This window comes from Etheostoma cragini, chromosome 17, assembly GCF_013103735.1.
Source record: "Etheostoma cragini isolate CJK2018 chromosome 17, CSU_Ecrag_1.0, whole genome shotgun sequence".
Classification (NCBI taxonomy): Eukaryota; Metazoa; Chordata; class Actinopteri; order Perciformes; family Percidae; genus Etheostoma; species Etheostoma cragini.
The window spans coordinates 13,005,488-13,014,114 of NC_048423.1; the positions used below are offsets into that span (position 1 = coordinate 13,005,488).

General features: G+C 40.5%; 1 protein-coding gene across 1 annotated transcript; it reads right to left on the reverse strand.

Moving 5' to 3' along the window:
- On the reverse strand, positions 1 to 8,627 carry gclc (glutamate-cysteine ligase, catalytic subunit). The gene is made up of 16 exons (XM_034897967.1): positions 7,944 to 8,627; positions 6,745 to 6,857; positions 4,549 to 4,731; positions 4,032 to 4,145; positions 3,809 to 3,867; positions 3,533 to 3,669; positions 3,351 to 3,425; positions 3,009 to 3,125; positions 2,446 to 2,584; positions 2,209 to 2,321; positions 2,024 to 2,116; positions 1,819 to 1,923; positions 1,609 to 1,690; positions 1,412 to 1,521; positions 853 to 973; positions 1 to 724 (listed from the first exon to the last, which is right to left on the reverse strand). The coding sequence occupies exons 1-16, from the start codon at positions 8,091 to 8,093 to the stop codon at positions 543 to 545; spliced, it is 1,893 nt and encodes a 630-aa protein (XP_034753858.1). The 5' UTR covers positions 8,094 to 8,627; the 3' UTR covers positions 1 to 542.

Below are 8,627 nucleotides of genomic sequence, written 5' to 3' on the forward strand. Positions count from 1 at the left end.
CCTGTTGTGCAGATTTATTTTGAAGCAGCATCACATTGCAAAAAATGGTTCACCTTTTCCAACTGAATGCAACACTACCTCTAAGGTCCCACTACCATGTCGGCAGAGCAAAGCAAACATTTCTTTTAAAATGCAAAAGAGAAAATAAAAATAAAAAATCACTACAAAAAGTTAAGGAAGCTCAAACCAAGAACATAAAAATGCCCATGATGTTTTAAAGAGCAGAAGTACAGTATTTATAGAACACAAGATTAAAAGTACAATAAGACTACTGTACAACTCTTTGCTACATTTCTCACACAGACACCTTTTATTTCCAGAGAAAAATAAATACACATCTGATTTCTATTACACAACCATTTGCATGTCTTAACCCTATTAAAAAAATTCTGTAATCATAAAAATCTGATACAGTATATATACACACACATACATGCTGTTTTGTATTCTCTTAAAATTGGACCGTTTTAGGTACTGAGCCACACATTTGGTCTTTCTTTACATGCGAGTTTGTATAACCTGGTGCATTTCTGCAGCGCTTCTCATTTAAACCGGTTAACTGGGTTTCCAATGAGCTCCGGGCATTGCTCTTCACCTTTCGCAATCTTGTCACACTTCCTGAACAGGTCGTAGTTGATCTTGTCAGTTAACACACTGTCCTGCTTATACTGCGGGTGCTTGGCAACAAATTCCCTCATCCACTTGGCCATGGTCATCAGTTCGCCTGTTTCAGATCAGAAAAATTAGTAATTGCACTCAGAGTTGAAGCTGCATAAAAAAAAAGAATAAAAAAAATAAAGAATCTGCTTTTGGCTTATAAAAACAAAGTTTTGCCCTTTAATGCAAATTTACCTGAGGCACGTTTCTTGATGAGCTTCAGATAATTCAAAATGGTGCACCTGGTGTCCACATCCACTTCCATGTTTTCAAGATAGCAGTTAAGGATTGGTATAAGCCCTTGAAATACTCCTTCCTGGTGATAAAAAAACACAAGAATACAGCAGTAATTGTTAGAGGGCTTAAAACAAGACTGGGAGTCGTCAGCCATGCTAGAGGCTCGGTGAGACTTTACTAATGCCGAGCCGTGATTTGAAATAAATACAATCACGCAATGTAGACAAAAAGGGAGGAACAGGAAAACCTCCCGTTATTCCTCCTTAAGTTTAGTGTGTTACAATTGTTAATTAGCACTAAACATAAAGTACAGCTGAGGCTACTTGAAAGTTGTTAGAATTATTCCTGAGGGGAACCTGAATGTTTGTAGCCCAACCACCAACCTAAGACCTATCACGTGTCAACGTCATGGTGGAGCTGGAGCAAAGGTCAATACGATTCATCCTCTGGGTACCATGGATGTGTATTTATAAAATAGTTGTTGAGATATTGTCATCAAGTGTAAGCCAATAATTACCTTTCCGTTGATGATTGTGTCGATACTCATAAGCGTGTATTCCTCGTTAGCACCATCAGTCTCCAAGCCGTTCTCAGCGGAGGCTGTGCCATCAAGGACAGGGTTGCAGCCTATTGGTGCAACACACAAATGGATCAGCTACTCCAATCTGAGGGTTTTAGCACTGAACCTAAGTTGTACTTTTTGTTCTAACCCACCTTTAAAGATGTCCTTTCGGAAGTAAAACATGCCCTCCTGGACAGAGTTTCTCTTCTGAGCAACCTTCATGTTTTCGTCAACCTAAAGAAAGACAAGGGCCTACTGTATCGGAGAACTGTGTGCAAAGTATATTATTATGTGCTACTTCCGGAATCTACTTCCTCTTTACATTTTATAAAAACACTGTAGAAATGTTGAGTTGTTTTTACCTTCGACAATGGGATCAGAAAGTCCAGTTTGTAAGACAAGATCACTCTGGTGAGCAGGACGACAAAGACCACATACGCAGCGTTTTCAAAGTCAGTTAGCTGCACCTGAAAGATAAAACCATCATGTGTCTGTCTGTATTTGAAAGGTCATGCCATTGAATATAATACACACATTCCAACCAACAGCCTGGTCGGTTGTATTTACCTCCATGGGGCGGAACTCAACTCTCCAGCCGATATCGGAGTTGGGAGGTGGAGGTTTGAACCTCATCGTCTGCCAGTTGGTCGACTGAAGATTCTGCAGGGAGACAAGTTTGAATAAATACTCTGTTACACTGGCGGTAAGCCTGTATTGTGTTTTGACACATGGTTGGCTTTCTTCTAAATCACCTCGAAGTGATCCGACTCGTTTTCATCATCCAAGTGGATTTTCTCCTCAAAGACGGAGAGTGGATCTCTTATGAAGAGGTGTGCTATGTGCTGGGCCAGCAGCTTGTCAATTCCTGCACACACCAAGCTGATTTTTCACTTCTTTACAGCACAAGCATCTATTAGAGGAATCTGACTGTGAAGTTGAATATTTCCATTGATGACAGTATGTTAGACACATTGCTTCCTCCACAGTACCTGCATCGAGCAGCTGCTTGTAGATCTCCTCGTCTATCGTCAAATCAATGTCATTGTACTTCTCACCACAGCTAGACAGGTAGCTGTCGATTGAATCGTATCTTGACTTGAAGATCCGGTATTTGTTGTTTTTCAAAGGCTTTGAAGGGAAAAGTAATTTTCATACATTATACTCAAAATAAATACCTAAAAAAAAATGTAATAATTTTACTGTGACATCTATATGATATGCTTTTGTCTTTTGCTTGAGAAAAGGTTTAAAGATGCAGCAAGTAGAAATAGATTGCATGGCTCTGGTCTCTGTTGGTATTCATCTAAGTAAACCCATACCAAGCTCCAGTAATACAGAGGCAACAGTAGCATTTCCTACATTGGACAAAATAACAAAAACCTAATCAAATGTAAAAAAGGTTGACCCACACATGTATACTATAGTGTCAACAATGAAAAGTGACAGACAGAAATAATGAGGTTGAACTGAACAAAAACACATTCACAAAATACTGACTTGACTGAAGCGTGTCTTTTTGCACGCTAATTAATTATCGGATCTGCTTGCTCACCTTGAGCCCACGTTCCTCCTGCGTCCTGTCGTCCACCGAGGCAGATATAACTTCCCAGCGACAATCATTATCGGACACAAAGCCTCTGTAGAAGGGTGAGGCCGCACTCAACGCCATCTGGAAAGAGAGTTTCAGTTGTGTTTTATGAAGTTATGGGGACAAGAAACAAAGACACACAATATTGCATTTCTGATTTATTTAGATTGTAGAAAAACAAGGTGACTGAGTAGATATTTTTATTTGATTGAGTTAATTAATTATTAGTTACATAAGATTCCTGATGAAGAAGAGGCCAGGTAAATAGTCTAAATATTTGACAGGAAGCTTCATATATCGACTCACCACTATGGGGCAGAATGTTGCCAGTTGGTCGTAAAGGTATCTTGCCTCATTAATGCTACACGCTTGGAATGTCACCTGCAAAGGCAGGAAGAAAAGGGGCTGAAGTACATTTATAAGTCACTTATTGGGATTGTAAAGTTTCACCATAGGCAACAAAGACTCGGACTCCGTTCATTCAGTACCTGCAGGCAGCAGTTGCCCATGCCAAAGCCCATGGCGTCCATGTAGATGTGATCAGGCAGAGCCGCCCTCGCTGCTTCACCATCATCCTCGGGAAACTCCTCCACAAACGGAGATGGGGTGCACTTGTCTTTGAAGACTGAAACACAAGAAGGAATAGTCATATAGAGTACATAAATATTGTTTACATGTATATTGTTGGTGATGTTTTGATGATAAAAACTACCATAACCACTTTATATAGTACTGTTCCTACCTGTTGTGTCATTCGCACTTACTTGGCACATTAATCACGACTTTCTCTCCTCTTCTGTGACGTATGTTTCTGGTAAGGGTGCTGACGCACACACAGACAGACACAATTCTAGTCAATCTTTCATAGCTGTACACTATAGCATAACTGATTCTGGATTTTATATATATATATATAAATAAATAAATAAATAAATATTTACTGACTACAGTCCACAGACTGTAAAAAACTAGAATAATGAAGCCTACCTGAATCTTGGGTGTCTGTTGATGGCTTCGTCTGGGAAAAACAGTGACTTCGACACTCCCTTTTCAACAGGGGTCGGCCGGTGCTCTGGTTTGGTGAAACCTGGGCAACCTAACCTAAATATAAGAATCCAAACATACACGCCTATTAAAAGGGCTGCAACTAACAATTATTGTTCTTATTAGCGAATCATTAAAAACCTCACAGTGGAGAAGCTTAAATCAGCATTTTTGCTAGAAAATGTATTCATGATCAGATTTGTTGCCAATTTCTGAAGATTGCTCAACTCATTAACTAATCGTTGCAGCTCTGAAATATAATTAAAAATTTACATTCTTGTTGTGCATTGTTTTAAGCACAAGCAAACACTGTTTTAAAGTTAAAAAGCACCTCATGATCAATATTGTAAACTTATAGAATCCATCTTTTTTTGATGAATAAAATATTTTGCACACAATTGCAAAAGACTGCATATCAAACTATGGACACGGTCCTGGGTTCAAATGCAAAGCAAAGCACCTTGGAAACGAGGTGATGGTGCAGAGGGTTTCATTGTGGTTCAGGACCGATGAGGCCTCTCGTCGTCTCTTCCCCATGTTGCCCTCCACGGTGTTGAACTCTGACATGGTGCCGCCGTACGGCTGCCCTGGGGTTCCTTCAATCATGTAGCTGCCATACTCTGGTCTCCAAAGTGTGGGGTGGCTGCACAAATATGAAAAGTGTTGTCATAACTTTCTACTCAAATAGGTCAGCGACAAAGGGTGCCATTGAGAAAACGCCCCTGATCTCGGTGTCCCGATGACCTTTCTGATTGGATAAACTGAGCGCTCTCCCTTTATCGTATGTCAGCCGTAATCTTGGCACGGCAAACAAACGCGACGTATTTGTGCTCCGGAGCGTGCTCTTTGGTGTGTGCGACAGAGGGGCAGTAATGAGGAATGCACGGGCTCTACTATTCCCACTGCCACTGGTATTTCCCCTGGTTGAAGTTGGCTCCACGGATTCAGACCGACGTCATGGGCAGCTAGCAAACATAACACACAGCGAGCTTGTACAAACACATTTACGTCGCCTGCAGAGAATTCTGTTTTTAAAGAAGAAATGTTACAACTGTTTGGACATGCAAATGGTATTTCCACAAGGAGGAGCTCAGGTTGTTATGTGCTTAGGCCAAATATCCTCACATCCCCTATACAGTACATTTCGTAGCATTTATCTGGAGCACTTTTATAAAAGGATCCACTTGATGTTTTTTTTACCATCTCAACATTGATGCGGAAAAAAGAGACACCCAGACACTGCTGAGAAAATAGGTTCACTTTGTCTTGATTTCATTAAAAAGACTATTTCCCTTAAATCCACAAAAAATACATCTAAGCTCAAAAGGGACATCTTATTTTTTTGAAATCCTTCAAAATAAACTCAAATCCTTTTATCTCTGAGATATTTCCAGATCAGAGAGGATGTTAACATGCACACAATATAAAATTCCTGCTGTTCACAATGAGGAAAAGCAAATCCAATTCCATTAGGTTTCAAGAACGTTATGCGGGCTACATGCTGTGTACAAGATAGAAACGTATGTAGGGGTAAAAATCTAAATGACGGCTATACCAAACTGATGAACCACTTATCCTTCTCTGGGACACAGAGTGCACCAACACTATCAAAAGCAAAAAGGACTTTCTGTTCTATTAGGATAAATATGTAACCTTTTAAAATAGAGGAAAATAACAAATGATCTTTTGTTTAAAGGTTCCATTTTTGTCTTAATAGACCAGAGACTCATTTCTACAAAATAAGAGACTTGTTGGTTCCAAACATCTTCCATTTTTGGACTAAACACTAACACGAGGAAAAACACTGCTCATCACATAAAAAACAGGTTGCTGACATTTCAAGGTGTCCTAGCTAGCTGATCAGAGTTCTGTTTACTTTGATTTTGGGTTGAGCTATGAAAATGACATGCCAGAGGGATTTGTCGTATTGTGGATGTTGCAGTGGGAGTGAGCCACTAAAATAAAATGCAGAAAGCAACACAACCAGACAACATCCACAGAAATAAAGAAAAATCCCTGAAAAACAATATAGATTATGCAGCAACGGAAATACTTTAGCCAAACAACCCTTAACTGAACAGCTGCAGTGTGTGAGGTTCATAAAAAAAAAAATCATACTAGTGTATATTTGTCCGTCATCAACTGTCCCTGTGGTTTTGCAATCAAAGAGGATCAAAACAATCCAGAGAAGAGGTTGCAAAGAAAAAACCTTTGAAAGTGTGACTGATGACACCTGATGATTAAACCTCTATATCGAGTGCAGGCTTGCCTCTACATTTTGTGAAGATTTATCATATCAGGCCAAGGTTTTACTATCGCCCGTCAATAGCCCTCTGTGAGCCAAAACAAACCATTAATGTAACAACAGCACTGCCACTTGACATTTGAGGTGTGGCATTTACTTAAATGTCATTCAGATTAAGAATGTAAGTGTTGCTATAACTGAGTTTGATGATCTTCCAGACAGAAAACTTTCACTTGAACCATGCACGTCTTCAAAATACCATGCGTATTTGGTGGAAGGAAACACAGTTGAAGCCATAAACCAAACAAAAACAAAATTATCTAAGTAATTTATGGTCTTCCTCGTTTTAAAACTAAACAGTATGGAGACATCTACATGTTTTAATATGTTGTCTGTGGCGGGCCTACTTACTTGGGGTTTATCTTTTCACCCTGGTCTTGGAGAGTTTCCAGAACATCTCCGCCGTTCAGGACGAGCCTGACCTTTTCATCCTTGTCATCCAACTCCACCAACATGTACTCAACCTTAAATAAGAAAAACAGGACACATCAGTCAAACACTCAAACACTGCTTTACAACCACGGCTTTATTCATTGAACATATTCTTTTAACCTCTACACCAAGTTTTTAATTCAACAGCACAAAATGGACGTGTTAAAGATCAGAGTGGGACGCCCTCACATCCATTCCAATTCATCAGTTATGTTTCCTTGACTTTGACTCTGCTGCCCTGTAAGCCCCTGTCTGAAAGAGGGATTAATCTAGAACAACAGCATTCCACATTGTTCGAAATCAAAACACTTTGTTCAAGCTATGACACATTGAAGTTTTGTGGACTGGTGGCAGGCAAATACTTGTGTTACGTTCTGATTCAAAGACAAAAGCCTCTGGTTGCAGCAAAAGAGCCCACAAGCTGTATGTTAACAAATAGGACAGTACAACAGGCTTTGTGTTAATGTTTACTTAACAGGGAGTGTCTTCTTGGATTAGCAGTAGTACTATATGGATTGTTATTATTATTATTAGACAGTCACTAGGAGACTGAATAATTGGTAATACTAAAAATTAACTTTTATATGCAGCTGTTATTTTTATTTGATAGGACTGCTAGGCGGGAAGGGGGAAAGAGAAGGGGAAAGACATGGAGGAAATCGTCACAGGTCGGATTCGAACCCTGGACCTTTGCATCGAGGAATAAGTATGTGGGCACCTGCTCTACCCACTGAACCACCACGAAAGCGGTTTGCTTTTAACTAGTTAATAACTATTAACAACTGTGCTGACACTAACACTCGGAAATGCAACCATTAACAACTATTACCTTTTCAAACAACTTACATGGAGATAATAAAGTTAACTGTTATAGTGGAAAATGTCATGGCAGCACCTTCTGTAAACGCAAATAACGCAATAATTTCTTACAAAGTTACACAACATTGGAAGTTGCAGATTCATTCGAATTCTTCTGCATTTACTGTAAAAACACAAAAGGTTTTCTTTCAATAAAAGGCCATTATTGCATCATGCACAATCCTCATGACAGACAAATCTAAGGCATTAGCAGACAGCAGAAGCATTTTCCACATGTTGGATCATTTTCGGTTTCTTACCTCATCGCCCCATTTCAACACGTCTCTCTGACGTTCCTTCACCTTGTTGTAGATGTTGAGAAACTGAATGATGCCGTGCTTTCGGATGTGGTCGGCATACTTTCTGGTTTCTTCCCAGTTCAGTGGAGACCCCTGTGACAGTAAACCCATCGCACAGACAGGCTGGAAGTGTGATCTGACGGCTGGTGTCTTATATGAACTTGCAGGCCGAGCGTTAGCTAGCTAGCTAGTTTTCCCAACTCGCACGGAGCTAGCATGAAGTCTTGGTCCAAACAAACGGCAGAGCCTGGATCCTTAAAGTGCTTTCCGAGAGGTCCGAAAGGCTGAACCAGAGTCTCTTGGTGCTGTTACGCGGCGTGCCCTGTCGGTAACCTTAGCAGGGCATCTAGAAGAAACAGGCCCCTGTTCATCACTTGATAATGTCTTGTTAGCTCGGTGAAGCACACCTGAGGGCTGATATAGCTGTTCTCCCGGAAAAAAACCCGACGAGTTGACGTTCCTTAGCTAGTTTTGGTTGGCCTGGGCTAGGTTAATGTGCAGCTCTGTGATGGGATGACAGCGAGTTGAACTCGGCTAGTTAGGTCGTTGTCTGCTTCTCTCTCAGTGGGATGTTGTACATATGTACGCCCTCCTGGTTTCACACACGTGATGTCGTCAGGCGGAGCGGACTGACGCAACAATGAC

What these genes read in the sequence shown, in the direction of transcription:
- gclc (XM_034897967.1), bottom strand. Translation starts at nt 8,093, where the DNA reads ATGGGTTTACTGTCACAGGGGTCTCCACTGAACTGGGAAGAAACCAGA. An exon ending in TGGGCAACTGCTGCCTGCAG is followed by an intron (nt 3,426 to 3,532) that starts GTACTGAATGAA and finishes CTGCCTTTGCAG; the next exon opens with GTGACATTCCAAGCGTGTAG. An exon ending in TTGAGTTCCGCCCCATGGAG is followed by an intron (nt 1,924 to 2,023) that starts GTAAATACAACC and finishes TTTATCTTTCAG; the next exon opens with GTGCAGCTAACTGACTTTGA.